General features: G+C 42.4%; 1 protein-coding gene across 6 annotated transcripts in view; it reads right to left on the bottom strand.

The window, feature by feature from the left end:
• Window positions 1–22,125, bottom strand: part of spef1 (sperm flagellar 1) — a 63,091-nt gene extending 40,966 nt beyond the window's left edge. For 2 of the 6 annotated variants that reach the window (XM_059946828.1, XM_059946826.1), the window contains exons 1-5: window positions 21,931–22,125; window positions 12,629–12,744; window positions 8,465–8,596; window positions 4,256–4,298; window positions 1,919–1,991 (exon numbers count right to left, since the gene is read on the bottom strand). In XM_059946828.1, the coding sequence (XP_059802811.1) occupies window positions 1,919–1,991; window positions 4,256–4,298; window positions 8,465–8,596; window positions 12,629–12,744; window positions 21,931–22,033 (467 nt within the window). In that variant the 5' untranslated portion in view covers window positions 22,034–22,125. Of the gene's footprint in view, window positions 1–1,918; window positions 1,992–4,255; window positions 4,302–8,434; window positions 8,597–12,628; window positions 12,745–20,618; window positions 21,218–21,930 lie in introns of those variants that run through there. The other 4 variants (XM_059946824.1, XM_059946823.1, XM_059946825.1 and 1 more) reach the window with 3 other exon arrangements.
• Between the last annotated feature and the right edge of the window lie 1,542 nt (window positions 22,126–23,667).

The raw sequence follows: 23,667 nt of genomic DNA, 5'->3' as shown, positions 1-23,667 counted from the left end.
AAATTGGTGGATTGCTGGATGGTGTGGCTCATTGAGCCGGACGGGTCTGTTCCATACGGCATCTTTAAATAAATAAATAAATGGATTTATAGATAGATTAATTACCATGAAAAGCAAAGTTAAGGCAAGGCCACATAGAGCTGAAACATGGAGAAATTACTCCAGTCTCTGGGTGATGGATCTGTGGTCGGCTGTGAAGCTCAATCACTGATCAAGAGAAAAGCACGTAGTGCAGGGAAATGGTTCAGAGGTTGGACATCAGCTACAATCTTGCAGAATGGTGGAGAGGAGTCGGAAAGTGGGGAATGACCCTAGTCCTCATAAACAGCACAGCGTGCAGGGCTGCCATCAGCTAAATGCAGCATCATTTAAGTTCCCAAACCAGAGTTCAGTGAGTTGAAGAGTGAAAGGAGGAAGTGGAGTGGAGTGGAGTGAAGTGATAACAGAAGAACAGGAACCAGCTGGCCATTTCCTTCCTCTTATACAGTTATTAATAATTAATAACTTGTAGGGTCTAAAGCATAAAAAGTAATTGTTGACTGAGGAAGACTGCTTCAAAAAATCACGAGTTAAATTCAAACAAAAATAGAAAAAGATCTTTTCTTTATACATTGCCTTTTATAGCACATCTCAAAAGTTCTTAACAGATTATGGAATGTTGAAGTGTGTTGACTGTTCTGACCCCAAAATAATGAGGAACTGGCCAGAGCAATTCTTCCTCATGTGTACATGACATTGGTTTAATGGGAGTATCAGAAATGGAACTTAATGGTTACTGAAGGATTTCAGCTCGAAACATTGACTGTACTCTTTTCCTAGATGCTGCCTGGCCTGCTGAGTTCCTACAGCATTTTGGGTGTGTTGCTAGGATTTCCACATCTGCAGATTTTCTTTTGTTTTTCTATGGTTGCCAATTTATCCTCAAGTACATATTACAATAGTTTAATGGGGGTATCAGAACTAGAAATTAGTGATTGCTGCTAGGCCCATTATTTATATTAGACTTAGAAGGAGGCCAATTAGCACTGAGTCACTGCTGTCTCTCAGTGAAATCCTGTCAACCCCTTTCCTCCACTTATTTCCCAGTAAACTGCACCCTCTCCTACTCATCAACCTCCCCAACTACTCAGGTGATTTATGGTAACCTGTCAACCAGCACATCTACAGGAGGAAATCGGAGCACCCAGAGGTAACTCAGAGTCACATGGAGAACATGCTGACTCTACACAGACAGTTTTCTCCAGGGGCTCCAGTTTCCTCCCACAGTCCAAAGACATACAAAACAGGTTAAGTGATTATTGTAAATTGTCCTGTGATTAGATTATGGTTAAATCTTGTTTGTTAGGGTTGCTAGAAGGTGCAGTTTGAGGGACTGGAAGGGCCAATTCCTTGATATGTCTCTAAATAAAAAAATAAAAAATAAAATAAAAAAATTATACAATGGAAAGCAATCTGCAGAATAATTTTGAGATTACATACACTTATCCAGAAACTCACAAAGCTGATTGACCTTTGACAACCTAGAAAATTTGGTTATTTTACTAACAGTGCATAGATCATTTTCTCACACTTTCAGTATTAAATCCTCCAAGGCCAAGACCAGCAGGTTAAATACTGAACACAGTTGTATGCACATCGTCAGCAGATGACACAAGAAGCACAACCACTTTTCTAATTCTCAGGACTGAGAAACCAGATCAATTTACTCCATGGAAGCTTCTTGGAACAAGACTGACATGGTCCAAACAAATTTAAGAAACTTAGCATTCGTAACTTGCGTTAACCAAACAAACAGAGAGTAAGTGAATCACAGCACATTCTTGGTACATTTGAGAGGATGAATACAGCTACCAAATCGACTTGGAAAGGCGACAGGTAACAGCTGCCAAAATGAATAGCAACAAATATTCAAAACTACCTGGGATTGTTGTACATTTCTGGTTTGGGTTGGCATTCCTTTGTAAATGGATATATGCTGACAGGAATGTAATCTACAAAATAAAACAAAATGTCAGAAGGTGTGTTAGTCACCACAGCAATCCAAGAGATGAAATGCCACCCACTTCCCACATAAGATGTACAGGTAGCCCCTGAGTTACAAACGTCCGACTTACGGTCACTCGTACTTACGAACCGAGGAAGGAGAACGCCGTCCGCTATTTTAAGTCAGATCGTGACACTGTCTGCCATTTTAAGTCGTTGCTGTTGACACTGTGTTGAGTGTTTAACTTTGTATTTGGCTTAAATTTTTCTTAGTAAGATTCACTTTGACCCTGCCCCTCCCCCATTCCAGTCGGCTGGTGGCGCAGTGAGATCAGCGCTGGGCTGAAGAACGGAGGTTCCCGAGTTTGATCCAGTAAGAGACGGCTCCTGTACCGGGTTGATGTCGATCCAGTGACTCTCATACCATCCATGCCTTGTTGATGTCGAGCTCGCAACTCGACCTTGTTAAAAAAAACACTGCCACCTCCAGTTTAAAATCTCACGCAGAATATTGTGGAGGATCAAATACCCAAACCCAGCACAGCCCCCACTTGTCCCATTTAGCCTGACTCAGTGCAGTGGTCTTTAGGGCCCAGCGGACCTTGGGACCCACCGCCCGTAGTGTTTCTGTTCCATTGATGGGAAGCGATTGCGATTGAAAATAAAGTGGACATAACAAAGCGTTTGGAAAGGGGTGAAATGCCATCGGTCACTGGAAAATTGTTAGGCTACAGTCAGTCAACGATCCGAACAATTTTAAAGAATAACGGATAAAGTGAGAATAATGGAGCATGTGAAAGGCCCTGCCCCGATGAAAGCTACAATTATTACTAAGCAATGCAGTGGTTTAATTATTGGAATACATACGTTTCTTAAGTGTTTTATATGCATAGATAGGTAAAATATATACTATATATCAAGACAAACGTTTGACTAATTGATGCTAAATAATACTGGATGTTCTTGTTCCGACTTACATACAAATCTGACTTAAAGACGGACTCAGTAATGGAACTCGTATGTAACCCGGAGACTGTCTGTATTTCTATGATGGACTTGTGCAGCAGAATGTAAACTTATGAGCAGAAAGTATGATATGTTGCAACTGCAACATCTTCTTCATGTCAGATCCAGTCACATCATTATGAGATTTGCAGGGCAAAGATCTATGATCAACTTTTTTTTGCCATATACATTTACATATATTAGGAATTTGCTGTGGTGTGTTGGTCAGAGAGTGACATGCAATGAAAACAACATTCAACAATTATAAAGAATAAGAATTATGTAAAAATAAAAAAATACTGTATACATAACAAAGTAGCGATTAAACACCCTGCCTTTTCAGTCTATCTGGGTTGGTGTTTAATTGTTCAAACTCTGGGTCATCCCCCACACTAGGACTTGGGTCCCGCCACAGTGATATGCTCTAGGCCTGTACCCAGCCATTCAGCCCATGGCCGCAGTCAATCTTTCCAAATCGGCTTGGCACTTAGATCAATCCCACCTCACTCCCAGTTTAGGTGGATGGGCTCTGAAACTCCTCCCCACTGACTCCTCTTCAATTCACTCCCACCAACTCCATCTTCATCTCAAACAGGCCTTGACCTCACTCCAGTCACTCCTCCTTGAACATGCCATGCTCTGACTTTGTGTCGCACCCACATGGTTCAACCCTCAACTCAGCCTCACCTTGGCACATCTCTTCATCGTTTGCTGAGATAGCTTACCAAAACTTACCATGGAAAATGTTTTATTAATACAGTACTGAGTAGTATTTCTTGCTTTATGAACCACCAGTAATCTGTCACCAGACTTCAGTAACACCATCTTAAACCACAAGTTTTCCCCATCTTGAGCATTGATATTGAACCCACCAAGGACAATAACAATACACACCTCACAGCTCCTTCACTGACTGTGCCAAGTACCCCAGCTGTTGAAGGAGAGTGGATGTTCCTAATTGTAGGATAACTATTGAGCATGTTAATTGGAGCCTCACATTCCAAAAACAAAACAAAACATCCAACTGGACCAGAGTTGAGAACTGCCCCTTCAACATGACATTGATGGCTTAAGATTTGGTTTTCTAACTAAAATATTCATTGTTCCAAATGCTACTATGCCATAATATAGAACATAAAAGAGCAAAATACAATACAGTACAGGCCCTTCAGCACACAATAGTTTTGTAATTGTCTTTAACTGACAAAATAGTAGATAGGCAAGCATGAGGAGTGTTAGAGGTAATAAAAGTAAGAAAATTACTTACCTGGAAAATTCTTATCAGTTCTATCACTATAATCTTCCACATCCTGCTAACATAAAGGAAACACAGAATAAATACCATATATACTCATCTGTTTCATAACTTCACAATGTGTGTGCTACAGGAAGTTTCTTCAGTGCTTTCATTTAGCTCCTAGGGTTCCAACAGTGTCTCATGGTTTCACCTACAGCAGGTCATTTAGTGGTGCCAAAAGAAAAAACAAGCTCAGACTTCAACTGCAAGCTAATGGAATTTACATCCCAACAACCAACTTGTCCTTTCCACCAACCTGCTCTTTACCTCCAGTCATTATCTCCATTTCTCAGGTATCTAATTGAGTCATAGAAAAGGACAGCACAGGAACATGCCTTTTGGCTCATGTAGTCCATCTGAAACTAATCAAACTGCCTAGTCCTATCGACCTGCAATAGGACCACAGCCCTTCATACCCCTACCACCCAAGTATCTATCCAAACTTCCTTCTGCAAGCTATGATAATCTTCCTTGGTGTCCACTGCACCCACAATCTTGCTGTTGTCTGCAAATTTGCTGATCAAGTTAACCACATTATCATCCAGATCATTGATATGGATGACAAACAACAGACCCAGCATCAATCCCCGCAGCACTCTACTAGTCACAGGCCTCCAGACAGAGAGGGAACCATCTATATAACCATCACAGCACGGAAACAGGCCATCTCGGCCCTCCTAGTCCGTGCCGAACTCTTAATCTCACCTAGTCCTACCTACCTGCACTCAGCCCATAACCCTCCACTCCTTTCCTGTCCATATACCAATCCAATTTTACCTTAAATGACACAACTGAACTGGCCTCTACTACTTCTACAGGAAGCTCATTCCACACAGCTATCACTCTCTGGGTAAAGAAATACCCCCTCGTGTTTCCTTTAAACTTCTGCCCCCTAACTCTCAAATCACGTCCTCTCGTTTGAATCTCCCCTACTCTCAATGGAAACAGCCTATTCACGTCAACTCTATCTATCCCTCTCAAAATTTTAAATATCTCGATCAAATCCCCCCTCAGCCTTCTACGCTCCAATGAATAGAGACCTAACTTGTTCAACCTTTCTCTGTAACTTAAGTGCTGAAACCCAGGTAACAGCCTAGTAAATCGTCTCTGCACTCTCTCTAATTTATTGATATCTTTCCTATAATTCGGTGACCAGAACTGCACACAATATTCCAAATTTGGCCTTACCAATGCCTTGTACAATTTTAACATTACATCCCAACTTCTGTACTCAATGCTTTGATTTATAAAGGCCAGCGTTCCAAAAGCCTTCTTCACCACCCTATCTACATGAGACTCCACCTTCAGGGAACTATGCACAGTTATTCCTAGATCTCTCTGTTCCTCTGCATTCCTCAATGCCCTACCATTTACCCTGTATGTTCTATTTGGATTATTCCTGCCAAAATGTAGAACCTCACACTTCTCAGCATTAAACTCCATCTGCCAACGTTCAGCCCATTCTTCTAACCGGCATAAATCTCCCTGCAAGCTTTGAAAACCCACCTCAATATCCACAACACCTCCTACCTTAGTATCATCAGCATACTTACTAATCCAATCCAATCTACTAATCTACCACCACCCTCTGGCTTCTCCCAATAACTTTCCTACAACCATTGTCAGACACACAGTCTATAATTTTCTTGTTTATGTTTAGAGTCTTTCTTAAACAGTGGAACAGCATTGGCTGTCCTACAATCTCTGGTACCTTTCCTGTCGCAAAGATAATTTAAATATCTCTGCTTTGGTCCTGGCAATTTTTGCGCTTGCTTCCTGCAGGGTTCAAGGGAACACCTTGTCAAGCCCTGGTGATTTATCCACCCTAATTTGTCTCAGGATAGCAAACACCTTCTCTTCTGTAATCTGCACAGGGTCCATGAAATTGATGCCACCTTGCCTTACTTCTATAGACACTGTGTCTGTTACCTGAGTAAATGCAGATGCAAAAAGATTATTTAAAATCTCCCCATCTCTTCTGGCTCCACACACGAATTACCATTCTGATCTTCCAGAGGATCAATTTCGTCCCTTGCAATCCTTTTGCTCTTAACATATCTGTAGAATCCCTTGGGATTCTCCTTCAGCTTGTCTGCTAGGGCAACTTCATGCCTTCTTTTAGCCTTCCTGATTTCTTTTTGTGTTCTCTTGTATTTCTTATACTCCATAAGCACCTTATTTGCTCCTACCTGCCTATACCCGTTATGCACCTCCATTTTTTCTTAACCAGAGCCTCAAAATCGCTCGAAAACCAGGCCTTTTTGTATACTTACTTTGAAACTAATGCATTGTGATCACAAGATGCAAAGTATTCACTGACACAAACTTCTGTCACCTGCCCTGTCCCATTCCACGATAGCAGATCAAGTATCACACACTCTCTGATTAAAGAAACTTTCCAGAACACATTTGACAAACTCCATCTCATCTAGTCCTTTTATAATATGGGAGTTCCAGTCGATAAGTGGAAAGTTAAAATCACCTGCTATTAACCATCTCAAGTTTCTTACAACAGTCTGATCTCTCTACAAATTTGTTCCTCTAAATCTTTCAGACTGTTGGGTGGTTTGTAGCATAGCTCTATTAATGTGGTCATACCTTTCTTATTTCTCAGTTCCACCCATAACACCTCACTAGTCAAGTTCTCCAGTCCTGATGGAGCACTGCCATGACATATTCCCTGACTAGTGATGCCACCCCTCCTCCTCCCTCCCACTCTGTCACATCAAAAACAACAGAACTCCATAATATTGAGCTGCCAGACCCTCCCCTTCTGCAACCAAGTCTCACTAATGGCTACAATATCATAATTCCAAGTGTTGATCCATACCCTGAGCTCATCTGCCATTCCTACGATACTTCTTGCATTGAAATATACACATCTCATGACACTCATTGCACCATGTTCAACCTTTTGATTCATGACTTTGTCTGAGGTCTTACCAACATCTGTATCCACAACCTCTCCACTAATTGTTCTGGCACTCTGGTCCCATCCCCGTAGTTTAAACTCCACCGTGAAGCACCAGCAAACCTTCCACTAGGGCATTAGTTTCCCTCCAGTTCAGGTGCAAACCATCCCTTCTAAAAATGTTCAATACTTCTAACTAAGTTCAATATTCAAAGTAAATTTATTCTCAAAGTACATATATTTCACTATATACAACCCTGAGATTAATTTTCTTGCATGCATTCATGGTAAATACCATATAACCATATAACAATCACAGCACGGAAACAGGCCATCTTGGCTCTCCTAGTCCATGCCGAACCCTTAATCTCACCTAGTCCCACCTACCCGCACTCAGCCCATAACCCTCCACTCCTTTCCTGTCCATATACCTATCCAATTTTACCTTAAATGACACAACTGAACTGGCCTCTACAGGAAGCTGCAATAGAAACAATGAAAGACCACAGCCAAAAGGATGGACAAACAACCAGTGTGCAAAAGATAAAAAACTGTGCAAATACAAAAAGGGATAATAATAATAATAAGTAAAGAAGTAATAAATATCAAGAAAGTTAGATGAAGAGTCCTTGAAAGTGAATTCATATGTGCCACCACATTGAAGAAAAATCACAATACTACCTGTGAAATTTATTGGGACATAACTTCAGTGCATGCTCCAATGCTTAAAGTACTAGTATATGAGCACTCTGCTGGCTGCAGACATTTTAACTCTCTGTGTAATGTCTCTATCAGCCAACAGTGAAGAAGAGCACCATTAATCTGTAGAGCCTGACAACGTTTGAGTAGCTTCACCAGCCTTTCTCAGAGAAACGGACAATAGTTCATGCTCAGTGTCTCCCTGACAGTGCAGCTGAGATCACAATATCTGCATTGTAAGAATGAAAGATACCAGCATGCTGCTAAATGAACAAAGTATTTCATCTTGTCTCTGTGTGAAAGGACCGACTTTCTTTAAATGACTGCTTCTGCCTTGGATCTGATTTTTGTACAAGGCTCTCTGATATTCCAAAGCAGTGTCTAAGCTGAGAATAATGCATGGTTTATATATTGAATGACAACACTGCAAAGTAGCTTTTGGTATAAAATTCTGACTGAGTTAATGTGAGCTGTTGCAGTTACTTACAGAATTTGACCTCAAGGGAAAGTATTTGAACATCCTGTTTTAGTACCTGTACCTGCTTATGGACAAGATGTCTATTTCTTACTTGTATTCCAGTGAGTTCTTCCCCAATCTTCTGTCTCAGCGTATGCAAAACCAGTTCAATAACTCCAGGGCAACTCTTAACCAACTTTTTCAGCATATCTTCAGAAATACGAAAATGCAATTTGGAAAACACCTTCCTGTGAAAATGAATTATGAGATATATTAATAAACAGGTTTTAAAAAACAAGACCTGATGACTACTTAGATTTAGTCAAAATAATATAAGAGTAATAGAGCCACAGAGACAGGCCCTTCAGCCCATCACATTCATGCTAGACTTTTGCCCATCTGCAGTAATTTCATTTGCCAGCATTAGGTCGATAACATTTATGCTTTCTCTATTCAAGCGCCTGTCTAAATGTTTGCAATGATTGTATTTGATCCCACCAACCAGACATCAACCATTACAAACTGAGATGCAAGAAATCTGAAATAACTTAACAGTGTTTGTAAGTCATTATTGTATTTCGCTTTACACTCAGTTGCCACTTGATTAGGGAAACTTGTACACCTGCTCGTTGAAGCAAATATCTAATCAGCCAATCATGCGGCAGCAACTCAAAGCATAAAAGAGGAACAGACAGAGTGGACATCTAATGCCTCTTCCCCAGGGCACCACTGCTCAATACAAGAGGACATGGCTTTAAGGTAAGGGGTGGGAAGTTCAAGAGGGATATTAAAGGAAGGTTTTTTACTCAGAGTGGTTGGTGCATGGAATGCACTGCCTGAGTCAGTGGTGGAGGCAGATACACTAGTAAAGTTTAAGAGACTACTAGACAGGTATATGGAGGAATTTAAGGTAGGGGGATATATGGGAGGCAGGGTTTAAGGGTTGGCACAAAATTGTGGGCTGAAGGGCCTGTACTGTGCTGTACTATTCAATGTTCTAAAATGTTCACAAGTGGTCCATGTGGAGTTTAATTTCAATGTTTAAGAGAAGCATGCTGGGTACATGCATAGTAGGAATATGGAGGGCTATGATCCCAGTGCAGATCATTGGGAGTAGACAGTTTAAAGTGTTTCAGCATAGACTAGATGGGCCAAATGGCCTGTTTCTGTGTTGTATTTCTCTATGACTCTCTGACTATCATTCAATCTCAGCAGGACCAAGGAACTGATTAACTGATTGTAGACTTCAGGAGAGGGAAACCAGGGGTCCTTGAACCAGTCTTCATTGGATGATCAGAGGTTGATTACCAACTTAAAAGTCCTGGGTGTTACTATTTCAGAGAACCTGCCCTGGACCCAGCACACAAATGCAATTGCAAAGAAAGGATGGCATCAACTCTACTTGCTTAGGAGATTTGGTATGACATTTAAAACTTTTAGAAATTTCTATAGATGTGTTGTTGTGAGTGCATTGGCTCACTGCACCACCACCTGGCGTGGCAACGCTGATGTCTTTGAATGGAAATTCCTACAAAACATTGTGGATTTGTAGTGGAAATAAGACAAAGAACATTAAACATTAAACCACAAAGTCCCCGAAAGTGAGTCCATAGCCACAGAGCTGCTGTGATGAGTGAAGCCTGTCCAGAAGCCTGATAGCTGAAGCCCACAGCTACTCAGTTAGTTCAGTGCTGTGCTGATGGCTGATGATTGCAGGCCACAGCTGCAGAGTCAGTTCAGCACTGAAGCACCTTAATCAAATCACACAAATAGTAAAAAAAAGTAAGAACACATGGAACATGAACTGCGAAGACCCCAAAATTGAGTCCATAGCTGCTGAACATGCTCAGCGATGAGGTGAGTGAAGCCTGTCCAGGAGCCTGATGGCTGCTAGTGGCATGGGACCCAAGACTCCTGCACCTTCTACCAGCAGCAGTGAGAGGAGAGGGAGAGCAGATGGCTCTGAACACCTGCTCATCCTCGACAATTTTAATCTTGCTCAACATTTTAATTGGCACTGAGAAATAGAACCAACCTCCAATTCTTGCTCCACCATCAGGAATTGAAGCAGCCACCCCAGCAAATGACCATCTCTGCTCACTCCCTCTCATTCTCACCGTATCCCCCAGGAGATTGCAAAGGAGCCAGATTGTTTAGTTGACTCAAAAATACAGTCTTGAAATGGCTGCAATTGATCACAGTTCAGAAGAAGTATACTGTACTTGGAGAATGTAAAGTATCTAGTAGTTTTGTGAGCAGAGTGCAAGATGTCACAACTGGTTACTGGCACCATCATGTCCTTTATACTGCACCATTGGGAAGATTAGGTTTTATTCTGGATACTTTGGGATAATGCATAAAGCAGCACCTTATCTAGCTGAACACTCACTGGGGCCAAAGGCTCCAGTGCAAAGTACTGGGAAATGCAGAAACTGTGAATATAGATTTAACTGTGATAATCTGTGACTCACTGTGGGTAGCATGAAGATTTACCTCCGCTATATGGAAGACCAACTCAGTAGACCATCATCTTACTGTGAAGTCATAATGTATGTTTTGATGCCAAAGGTCACAAGTGAATTTTAGACTTAATTCTGGATAAACACAGACCACCATACACGTAGTCTGCTTTGATTCATTCCACTATTGATAGCAGAGGTTAGGACTGAGTAACCGGCCTTCTGGAGAGTAATGGGTGGGTACAAGTGGTGCAGGCCATATGAACAATATCAGTGATAATCCACAAGTTTTGGACCTATTATCTTAAAAACACATTTCATACTAACAATTTTTTTTTAAAGTGGCAAACATTTGCTTCAGAGTTAGTACTTTTCCGGGGCTCAGCTGAAACAAGGAGTGGTCTGGTCATGGCAGGACCACCCAGTTCCTCTGTTCACTCCTGTTGTACTGACTCTGCAGTTGTTGTCCCTTCCTGCAGAAGCACACTGTTACATGTATCAGAGTGTGAAAAGAACATAATACATTTATATAGAGCCTTTTAATATATTGAAGGCATCTCAAATCACTTTAAAGTCAATGACATTACTGGTACGCCATTCAGTGTCGCCCTGCAGAGTGCTAAATTCATTACAGTCCATCTTGTGCACCACTCCAACTACCCATAAGTATATACACACCAACCTTGATAAAACACCCCAGACTGTCAGAAACTTCACACAAGCCCCTCTTCACACTGAGGAGGAGATATAAGAGCCTAAAGACAGTAACTCATAGTTTTAGGGACTGCTTCTTCCTCTCTGCCATCAGATTTATGAATGGTCAATGAACTCATGAACATTATTTTGCTATCTCTATTTTGCATATTTTATTCTCTATTGTGACCTACAGTATTTTTATATATTGTGCTGTACTGCTACCAAAAAACAACCAATTTCACAAAATATGTCAGTGACAATGTACTTGATGCAGAAGAAGGTAAACTAAGAAGCCGCAGTATAGAAAAAGTTATAAACCCCCCATAAGTCCTCAGGATCACTTTACTTTAGGTCAGCTTCCCATAGAGATGATGTAAGCACTAATCAATCCAGAATCACGGCCTGTGGGCAAGGCAAAGAAAGGCACATATAATGCTGAGCACAAAAGATTCTGTGTATTTCTGCTCTGGAAATCCAGAGCAACACAGATAAGATGGTGGAGGAACTCAGCAGGTCAGGCAGCATCTATGGAAATTAAACAGTCAACGTTTTGGGCTGAGACCCTTCATCAAGGCTGGAAAGGAAGGAGGCAGCCAGAACAAAAAGTTGGAGGAGGGGGAGGACAAGTCAGAAGGTAATAGGTGAAGCTAGGTGGGTGTATGTATGTGTGAGGAGGATGATGAGAAGTAAGAAGTTGGGAGGTATAGGTGGAAAAGGTAAAGGGCCAGAAGAGAGTAGAGTGGATTCTGGGAAAAAGGGAAGAAGGAGCACTGGGGGAGGTGATAAGCAGGTGAGGAGGAGAAGCAGTAAGAAGGGGTGCCAGAGTGGGGAAATGAAGAAGAGAGGAGGGGGAAAGGTGAAGAATTACCAGAAGTTGGAAAAATCATGTTCATGCCATCCGGCTAGAGGAGGAATATAATGCTGATTTTATCACAATCATTCTTCTTAATGATTTATTAAAACAAATATTTTACAGTGGGAGGGAAGTTTTGCCACTGTTAATTCCAACTGAATTCTCCTTTACTGTTCTAAATGCTGACTTAGAATGACCCAAATGGGATTTGGGTGCTGGAAAGTAGAGCCTGCTGTCCCAGGCAGTAAAGTAATAAACATTGATTCACTTGCCTGTTTAGTAACTGCCAGTTACTCAGCTTCTGTTGGGTGGAGTTTGCTGGAATATAGTTGTGCATTTCTACCAATCTGGGCAAAAAGTGATTCACCACTTCAGCAACCATAACTGAAGGCAAAGAAATGAAAACCAGTTGAGATTTGTTGACTGAAAACCATCAACACACATGTAGCCCATTATCTGACGGATCATAAATTGAATTTATCAACATTTCTGTTCTGTAGAGTTATCACATTCATAACAATACTAGTTCTTGATTGGTCAGGGTATCAAAGGTGACAGGGAGAAGGCAGCAACATAGGGTTGAGAGAGATAATAAATCAGCCATGATAATAAATGGAGGAACAGAATGGGCCAAATAGCCTAATTCTGCTCCTGTGTCTTATAGTCTAATATAAAGCATTTTCTTTGCATTGACTGCAGATGGATATTAGGGCTGATTTACCTACTTGCACTGGAAAAATCACCAGTAGTATGCCTACAATTTTCCAAATGGTGATGTCACTGGATAAGATTCCACATTATCAGTGCGATTATAAAATAATTTTCCAACTTATCCTGTGTCTTCATAAGCAAATCAGCAAAAGTTAATGCAATTAGATGGCCTACAGAAGAAAGTGATGTATCTCCCTGTAGCTGACTAAGGCAGTCACCAGTTATTTATCTGTTGCCTATTGCACTTACTGCCTATCACTAATTGTCTTTGAACTGAGTGATTGATAAGCCATTTCAGAAGGTGTTTAGGAGATCAGGAGCCACAAACAGACTGGACAGAATAATGATAGCAGATGTCCTCCTGAAGAACATCAGTGAACTGGGTACATTTTAGGACAATCTGTTAGTACTTTCTGTGGTCATCACCACAAATAACTAGCATATTATTAATTGGATTTAGATATGATTTCCGAGCTACTACAATATCACTCAGCTTTACATAAAATAACACTGCAGGCTTTACAAAACAGGACAAACTTCAATTTACCTTTGCACTGCTGGGACATTCACCAGCATTTTTCAAATTTTGAGAACTGAAAGCTGGAGAGACTTTATTTTCACACACTACTAGGCTCTCTTGAGCATTAGGTGGCTATTATTTATTTTATTTAGAGATACAGCATGGAACAGGTCCTACCGGCCCTTAGAGCCGCACCACCAGCAACCACTGATTTAACTCTAGCCTAGTCCTGGGACAATTAACAATGACCAATTAACCTACTAACTGATAGGTCTTTGGATTATGGGAGGAAACTAGAGCACCTGAAGGAAACCACGGGGTGACAAGAACAACACACAAACTCCTTACAGATGATGTCATGATTGAACTCTGACATCCTGAGCTGTAGTAGCATCGCACTAACTGCTATGTCACCATGGTGCTCATTAAGATCAGTAATCATTCCCATGTAAACATCCATAATAATGCTACACTTTGAGTGAAGACAGTTTCACTTTGCAATTTCCCAGCCCCATTCCTGCTCTCGTTATCAGGAGAGACAGACATTCAGGAACTTTCATATGGTTAACAGAGTTACAGCTTCAATGAAGAAACGGAGCTGGGGAAGACAGATAGAAGATGCTGGATAGGGCTCAAGTGTATTTTAAAATAAACAATAGATACATGGAAATGTTTGCACAACAGTTTGTTTTGCATTAGATAACAGTCATTTGTCTAAACAATTATCTATTTTTTCCTAAAATTCCACAAGTTTAAAAGACTAGCTATAAAATTAAAAACATCAAGGATTGTTCTGTTAACAGGGGACACAAGACTGCAGATGCTGAAATCTTGAGCAACAAACAATCTGCAGGAGGTACTCTATAGGTTGAGCAGCACCTGTGGGGGGGAAAGTAATGTGGGGTTTCAACCCAAAACCTCAATAATTTTTCCACCAATCTCACCGCATCCCCATCCTGCACCCTCTCCCCCAGCTTGCTTCAGTCAGGGAGGCAGTAGCAATTGGGCTCAGATGCCTTGGTTTGCAGGCAAACATTTCCTAACCTTGACATCATGTGCCTGTGTGTGGGGCCAGGATTAGACTGGGGAGTAATTTTATTATTTCCTGCACAGGCTAGGCTGACAACCATGACAGTCACAAGAAATGAATCTTCTGATCACTAGTGCAAGCCAACCAGAAGAAGCATCCTAAGAATCCCTTAAGTTTATGAAAGGCATATATGGGGTAGAGAGCCAGAATCTTTATCCCCAGGATAGGAATGCTGAATACTGGAGGATGTAACTTTAACCTAAGAGGTGGAAAGTTTAAAGGGGATGTGCGGGACAAGTTTGTTTACACATTGGTGAGTGCCTGGAATGGGCTGGCAGGGTAGTGGTGGAAGCAACACATATAAAATGCTGGAGGCCAGGCAACATCTATGGAAAAGAGTACAATCGACATTTTGGGCCGAGCCCTTCCGTAGAACCAATCAGTCCTGCTGAGTACACCAGCCTCAACAGACTTTTGGAGACAGAGTTGCAGATTTCCTTGCAAATATGGTGCCTATAAAAAGTATTCACCCCCTCCCTGTAAGTTTTCATGTTTTATTGTTTTACAAATTTGAATCACAATGGGTTTAGTTTGGCTTTCTTTTTGACACTGATCAACAGAAAAGACTCTTTTATGTCAAAGTGCAAACAAATTTCTACAAATTGGTCTAAATTTATTAGAATTATAAACACAATAATTGATTACATAATTACTCACCCCCTTCAAGACAGTATTTAGTAGATGCACCTTTGGCAGCAAATACAGCCTGTGTGGGTAGGTCTCTATCAGCTTTGCATATCTGGACACCAATTTTTCACCATTCTTCTTTACAAAACTGCTTAGATTACATGGTGATTGTGCGTGAACAGCCCTTTTCAAGTCCAGCCACAAATACTCAATTGGATTGAGGTCTGGACTCTGACTTGGCCACTCCAGGACATTAACTTTGTTGTTTTTAAGCCATCCCTGTGTAGCTTTGGAGTTATTGTCTTGCTGGAAAAGAAATCTTCTCCCAAGTTGCAGTTTTCTTGCAGACTGTATCAAGTTTTTTCCTCCCAAATTTCCCTGTATTTTTCTGCATTCGTTTGACCCTCTATTTTCACAAGCCTTCCAGGGTCTGCTGCAGTGAAGTATCCCGACAGCACAATGTAGCCACCACTATGCTTTGTAGTAGAGATGGTGTGTTCTTGATGATGTGCAGAGTTTGGCTTACGCCAAACAGCTCAATTTTGGTTTCATCAGACCATAGGACCTTCTTCCAGAAGACTTGAGAGTCTCACATATGCCTTCTGGCATATTTTAGCCGAGATTTCACGAGTTTTTTCCCCACAGTGGCTTTCTCTTTGCCACTCTCCTATAAAGCTGCGACTGGTGAAGCACCCAGGCAACAGTTGTTGCATACATAGTCACTCCTATCTCAGCCACTGAAGCTTGTAACTCCTCCAGAGTTGACATAGGTCTCTTGGTAGCCTCTCTCTCTGGACTCCTTCTTGCACTGTCACTCAGTCTTTGAGGACGGCCTGCTCTAGGCAGATTTATAGTTGTGCCATATTCTTTCCATCCCTTGAAGTTTGACTTAATTGTACTTCAAGAAATATTCAGTGACTTGGAAAGTTTCTTGTATTCATCTCTTGACTTCTGCTTTTCAACAACTTTTTTATGGAATTGCTTGCAGTGTTCTTTGTCTTCATGGTGTAGTTTTTGCCAGAATACTGACTCAACAACAGTTGGATCTTCCAGATACAGATGTATTTTTACCTCAATCGAGAAACCTTGACTACACATGGCGATCCCCATTTAACTAATTATGTGAGTTCTAAAACCAATTGGCTGCAACAGTGATGATTTAGTGTATCATATTAAAGCAGGTGAATACTTACGCAACATTTATTTTGTGTTTTATATTTGTAATTAATTTAGATCATTTTGTAGAGATTGGTTTTCACTTAGACACGAAAGTGTCTTTTTCTGTTGGTCAGTGTCAAGATAAAGCCAAATTAAAATCAGTGTGATTCAATGGTGTAAAACAATTCAAACATGAAAACTTCTAAAGGGGGGTTGAATACTTTTTATAGACACTGTATATGAACCAGATGCTGCCTGGCCTGCTGACAGATAATGGAAATCTGGAGCAACACACAACATACTGGAGGAACTCAGTAGGTTGAGGGACATCTATGGAGGAAAATGGACAGTCAATATTTTGAGTTGAGACCCTTCATCTATACTGAAAAGAAAGAAGGATGATAGCCAGTATAAAAAGATGGGAGGAAGGGGAGCAAAAGCTGGCAGGTGATATATGAATTTAGGTGATATGAATGTGAAGAAAGGGTTACTGTGGGATGATGGTGTTTATTATGGGACCATGGTCTCTGCCATAATGTGTTTTTCTTTTCGTTTTTTGCTAAATGTTTGAACTAATGGTTTTAGTAAAAAAAAGATCAATGTTTAAGACAAAATGACTGAAGATTCCTATGAGGCAGAGTTACCAGAACACAAGTTCCACCCATGGACCTCTCCTCTGTAGATAGACATTTCTGCAGTTGCCTCTGGTAGGCCACAGTGAAAATGCATCTCCACACACCTGCAGGCAATGCATTCGGAGTTCCAATAGGGTGGTAAAACATTGTACTCATGACGCTGCTAATTCTTTTGCAAACACGAGGAAATCTGTAGATGCTGGAAATTCAAGCAACACACACAAAATGCTGGTGGAACGCAGCAGGCCAGACAGCATCTATAGGAAGAGGCACAGTCGACGTTTTGGGCCGAGACCCTTCGTCAGGACTAACTGAAAGAAAAGATAGTAAGAGATTTGAAAGTGGGGGGGGGGGAAGGAGGGGGAAAACCAAAATGATAGGAGAAAACCCGAGTGGGTGGGGTGAAGCTAAGAGCTGGAAAGGTGATTGGCAAAAGGGAAACAGGGCTGGAGAAGGGAAAGGATCATGGGACAGGAGGCCTAGGGAGAAAGAAAGGGGGAGGGGAGCACCAGAGGGAGATGGAGAACAGGCAGAGTGATGGGCAGAGAGAGGAAAAAAGGGAGAGGAAAAAAGGGGGAGAATAAATGAGGGATGGGGTAAGAAGGGGAGGAGGGCATTAATAGAAGTTAGAGAAATCAATGTTCATGCCATGTTGGAGGCTATCCTGACGGAATATAAGGTGTTGTTCCTCCAACCTAAGTGTGGCTTCATCTTGACAGTAGAGCAGGCCATGGATTGACATATCAGAATGGGAATGGGTCATGGAATTAAAATGTGTGGCCACTGGGAGATCCTGCTTTATTTGGCGAACAGAGCATAGGTGTTCAGCGAAACGGTCTCCCAGCTCTGTCCGCCAGAGAAAGCAGGATCTCCCAATGGCCACACATTTTAATTCTACATCCCATTTTGATATGTCTATCCATGGCCTCCTCTACTGTCAAGATGAAGCCACACTCAGGTTGGAGGAACAACACCTTATATTCCATCTGGGTAGCCTCCAACCTGATTGGCAACATCTTTGGCAGAAAAGCAGTTTTCAACATTTTAGAACATAGAAATCTACAGGCTCTTCAGCCCACAGTATTGTGCTAACCATGTAACCTACTCTAGAGACTGCCTAGAATTTCCCTAGCGCATAGCCCTCTTTTTCTAAGCTACACGTACCTACCTAAGAGGTTCTTAAAAGACCCTATTGTATCTGCTTCCACCACTACCGCTGGCAGTGGATTCCACACACCCACCACTCCCTGTGTTATTTAAAAAAAGACAAAAAACTTACCCGACATCCCCTCGGTACCTATTTCCAAGCACCTTAAAACTATGTCCACTCATGTTAGCCATTTCAGCCCTGGGAAAAGCCTCTGGTTATCTACATGATCAATGCCCCTCATCATCTTATACACCTCTTTCAGATCCCCTCATCCTCTGTCATTCCAAGGAGAAAAGGCCAAGTACACTCAAACTATTCTCATAAGGTACACCCTCCAATCCAGGCAACATCCTTATAAATCTCCTCTGCACTCTCTCTATAGTATCCACATCCTTCTTGTAGTAAGGTGACCAGAACTGAACACAGTACTCCAAGTGGGGTCTGACCAAGGTCTTATATATCTGAAACATTACCTCATGGCTCTTGAACTCAATCCCAAGTTGATGAATGCCAACACACCATACACCTTCTTAACAACACTGTCAATCTGCACAGCAGCTTTGAGTATCCTATCAACACGGCTCCCAAGATCTCTGATTCTCCACAAGGCCAAGAGTCTTAGCATTTATATTATAGTCTGTCTTCAAATTGGACCTACCAAAATGAACCACTTCACACGGATCTGGGTTGAGGTCCATCTGCCACTTCTCAGCCCAGTTCTGCATCATATTGACGTCCTGCTGACAGCCCTCCAAGCTATCCACAACACCCTCAATCTTTGTGTGAATAGCAAACTTACTAACCCACCCTTCTACTTCTTCATCCAGGTCATTTATTTAAAAAAAATCAGAAAGAGGAGAGGTCCCAGAACAGATCCCTGCAGAACATCTCTGGTCACCGGCCTCCATGCAGAATACTTCTGAATACATCTACAACCAATCTTTGCCTTATGTGGGCAAGCCAATTCTGGATCCACAAAGGAAGGTCTCCTTGGATCCCATGCCTCCTTATTTTCTGAAGGAGCCTTGCATGGGAAACCTAATCAAATGCCTTACTGAAATCCAGAAACACTACATTCACTGCTCTGTATTCATCAATGTGTTTCATTACATCCTCAAAAAATCCAATCAGGCTCGTAAGGCAAAGCCATGCTGACTATCCGTAATCAGATTATGTCTCTCCAAATGCTCATAAATCCTGCCTCTCAGGAGTTTCTCCATCAACTTATCCACCACTGAAGTCAGACTCACTGGTCTATAATTTTCTGGGTTATCTCTACTCCCTTTCTTGAACAAGGAAACAATATTTGCAACCTTCCAATCTTCCGGTATACTCCCGTCCCCATTGATGATGCAAAGATCATTGCAAGAGGCTCAGCAGTTTCCTTCTTTGCTTCCTAAAGTAGCCTGGGGTATATCACATCCAGTCCCAGTGACTTATCTTTTCAAAAGCTCCAGCACACCCTCTTTCTTATACTTGTCATAAACACTTGTCTACACGCTCAAGTGTTTTGGTCTGCTGCAAGTCATTCCCACAATTGCCAAGGTCTTTTTCCCTGGTGAATACTGAAGCAAAGTATTCATTAAGTACCTCCACTACCTCCTCCGACTCCATGCACGTTTCCACTATCACACCTGATTGGTCCTATTCTCACACGGCTCATCCTCATGTTCTTCACATACTTGTAGAATACCTTGGGGTTTTCCTTAATCCTGCTCACAAGACCTTCTCAAGGCCCCTTCTGGCTCTCCTAATTCTATGCTTAAAATCCTTCCTAGCAACCTTTTAATTTTCTAGAGCTCTAACAGTATCTAGTTTCCTGATCATTTCATAAGCTTTTCTTCAGATTCAGTTTATTGTCATTTAGAAACCACAAATGCAATGCAGTTAAAAAATGAGACAACGTTCCTCCAGAATGATATCACAAAAACACATGACAAAACAGACTACACCAGAAAATCCACATAACATTTGGCAATCTCCAATCCAGAGTCCAGAGAGGCTGCTGCGTATTAATATCGTGCCTACCATCGTGCCTACCATCGTTCCCCGGAACGGAGCTCCAAATCCAGCAGACAAACAAGACCAAAAACTAAAACTACAAGACCTGCACAAAACCACATAGTTAATAACATATAATTGCAACAGTGCAAACAATAGCATAATTGATAAAAAAAAGACTATGGGCACAATAAAAATAGTCCAAAGATGTTAATGAACTATAAGTTCAGAAGAAATCACAACACAGATTCCACAAGTCCCCAGGGTCCCAACAGACTCGCCATCTCACACCGGCGGCAGAAGGGAATACCCCCGCTATGGACTTCACGGCGCCGCCCGACTCAGCCTCACAGACGCAGCACACACCGAAAGCGACCTGACCACAGCGGACTCTGAGTCCGTCGAACCTCCGAGCCGACGACCATCCCCTCCGGCACAGCTTTTCTGAGCACCATCCTCTGCCGAGCGTATTAAGACGGCCCCGCCACCGGCAACGTGACCCCGAGGACTGGGGGCCTGTTCTTCCCAGCAGAGTCCCGGACCTCACAGCAACAGCAACAAAGAAGGTCTTCCTGGAGATTTCCTGATGTTCCTCCGTGCTCCCACGTTCGTTTATGATTGCGCACGGCACCCCACTTCACAATAAACAATCAGCTCCGGAATGGCCGCTGCAAGCAGCGTCCTGCCACCATCTTGGAATTTTTCTTCTTAATTAGGTTTTCTACATACTTTGTACACCATCTTTAACTCCGCCATCCTTTCCCTACCTCAATGGAACATACCTATGCAGAATCCCATACAAATGTTCCCTTAACATTTGCCACATTTCTGCCTTGCATTTCCCTGAGAACATCTGCTCCTAATTTATGTTCCCAAGTTGCTGCCTAATAGCAGCATAGTTCCCCCTACCCAATTAAATGTTTTTCCAAATTGTCTGCTCCTATCCCTCTCCAGTGCTATGGTGAAGGAGATAAGAGTTGTGGTCACTACATCCAAAATGCTCTCCCACCGAGATCTGACACGTGATCAGGTTAATTTCCCAAGACCAGATCAAGTACAGCCTCTCCTTTAGTTGGCTTATCTACATATTGCATCAGGAAATCTTTTTAAACCCTCACCAACAGCATTAACAAACCTTCCCGTCAGGATATTTGTCCCCCTCAGATTCAAATCCCTGCAGTTTTGCACTAAAATAGACTTTTTAATAGTTCCAATTGTGTTTTTGCTTGGAAAGTTGTGCGTAATTTAAGTTTAATTGATTCTAGTTGTGAAAGCTGCAGATAAGCTGTGATGCTGCTACCGGGTTTTCACTAAACCTGTATGTTTTTACACTCGACTTTGAGGACCTCCAAAATATTGTAACGTGTGTTTGTTGTTGCAAATTAAACAATTATTGCCCCCAACTCTAGGAATAACTCTCCTAAGGAATATCACCCAAGTACCTAACGCTTCCATCCAAGGGGACGGGGGATAGATGAGAGATGGAAACAGAGGCCACATAAGGAGCGGGGTGGGTGGTGAGGGAGAGGGGAGCCCCCGAATGGGCGTGATGGAGTGGGGGGTCCTCCCTCCTTCAGGACCAGAACAGGTACCGAAGAGATCGCATGAGACCCCACTCTACCCCCACAGCCGCTGCCCGGCTGTCCTTCAAACAAACACCCGCGCCTGCGCGCTGCACCTCCATCGCTGAAATCGCGGGCGATGTTCCGCTTGGGTCGTGACAGCGGCACCCCGTCGATCCAGGCGTAGAGTTCCTGCTGTGCATCCTCGCTCAGCTTCATGTTGGGTGCCCGGGATGGTGAGGCGGAACGGAAAGCCCCTGCTTCAACTGTTCCGCTTGGCGCTGATACAACGACCGTGAGTGTTTGTTCGTTGCCTAGTTACGGCTGTGTACGGTGTGGGGGAAGGATCAGAAAATGCTTTGTTCAACTCACTTCAAAACCTATCTTCTGACAGACAGACATACTTACTTTATTGATCCCGAGGGAAATTGGGTTTCGTTACAGCCGCGCCAACCAAGAATAGTGTAGAAATATAGCAATATAAAACCATCAATAATTAAATAATAATAAGTTAATCATGCCAAGTGGAAATAAGTCCTGGACCAGCCTATTGACTCAGAGTGTCTGACACTAAAGGAGGAGTTGTAAAGTTTGATGGCCACAGGCAGGAATGACTTCCTATGATGCTCAGTGTTACATCTCGGTGGAATGAGTCTCTGGCTGAATGTACTCCTGTGCCTAACCAGTACATTGTGGAGTGGATGGGAATCATTGTCCAAGATGACATGCAACTTGGACAGCATCCTCTTTTCAGACACCACCGTCAGAGAGTCCAGTTCCACCCCAACAACATCACTGGCCTTACAAATGAGTTTCTTGATTCTGTTGGTGTCTGCTACCCTCAGCCTGCTGCCCCAGCACACAACAGCAAACATGATAGCACAGGCCACCACAGACTCGTAGAACAAACTCAGCGTCGTCCGGCAGATGTTAAAGGACCTCAGTCTCCTCAGGAAATAGAGACGGCTCTGACCCTTCTTGTAGACAGCCTCAGTGTTCTTTGACAAGTCCAGTTTATTGTCAATTCGTATCCTCAGGTATTTGTAATCCTCCACCATGTCCACACTGACCCCTTGGATGGAAACAGGGGTCACCGATGCCTTAGCCCTCCTCAGGTCCACCATCAGCTCCTTAATATTTTTCACATTAAGCTGCAGATGATTCTGCTCGCACCATGTGACAAAGTTTCCCACCGTAGCCCTGTACTGAGCCTCATCTCCCTTGCTGATGCATCCAGCTATGGCAGAGTCATCAGAAAACTTCTGAAGATGGCAAGACTCTGTGCTGTAGTTGAAGTCTGAGGTGTAGATGGTGAAGAGAAAGGGAGACAGGACAGTCCCCTGTGGAGCCCCAGTGCTGCTGACCACTCTGTCTGACACACTGTGTTGCAAGCGCACGTACTGTGGTCTGCCAGTCAGGTAATCAATAGTCCATGACACCAGGGAAGCATCTATCTGCATCATTGTCAGCTTCTCACCCAGCAGAGCAGGGGGATGGTGTTAAGTGCACTGGAGAAGTCAAAAAATATGACCCTCACAGTGCTCGCTGGCCTGTCCAGGTGAGCATAGACACGGTTCAGCAGGTAGACGATGGCATCCTTAACTCCTAGTTGGGGCTGGTAGGCGAACTGGAGGGGTCTAAGTGTGGCCTAACCATAGGCCACACTGCGACATTTTAATCGGCTTTCATGGAGCTTATCAATAGGAATTTAATCAAGCAATGCTGGAAATACTCAGGCATGGCCCAAGTCTTCGGTTTTTAGTTTAGATTTTCAACAAGATACAGTTTATTTTTAATATTTTCTTTTATAAATGTCATGTTAAAATCTGAGAGTTGCACAACTTGCATATATA

This window comes from Hypanus sabinus, chromosome 21 (genome assembly GCF_030144855.1).
Source record: "Hypanus sabinus isolate sHypSab1 chromosome 21, sHypSab1.hap1, whole genome shotgun sequence".
NCBI classification, from domain to species: domain Eukaryota; kingdom Metazoa; phylum Chordata; class Chondrichthyes; order Myliobatiformes; family Dasyatidae; genus Hypanus; species Hypanus sabinus.
Note: the sequence above shows the minus strand (reverse complement) of the source record. Positions and strands in the feature narration are given on the sequence as shown.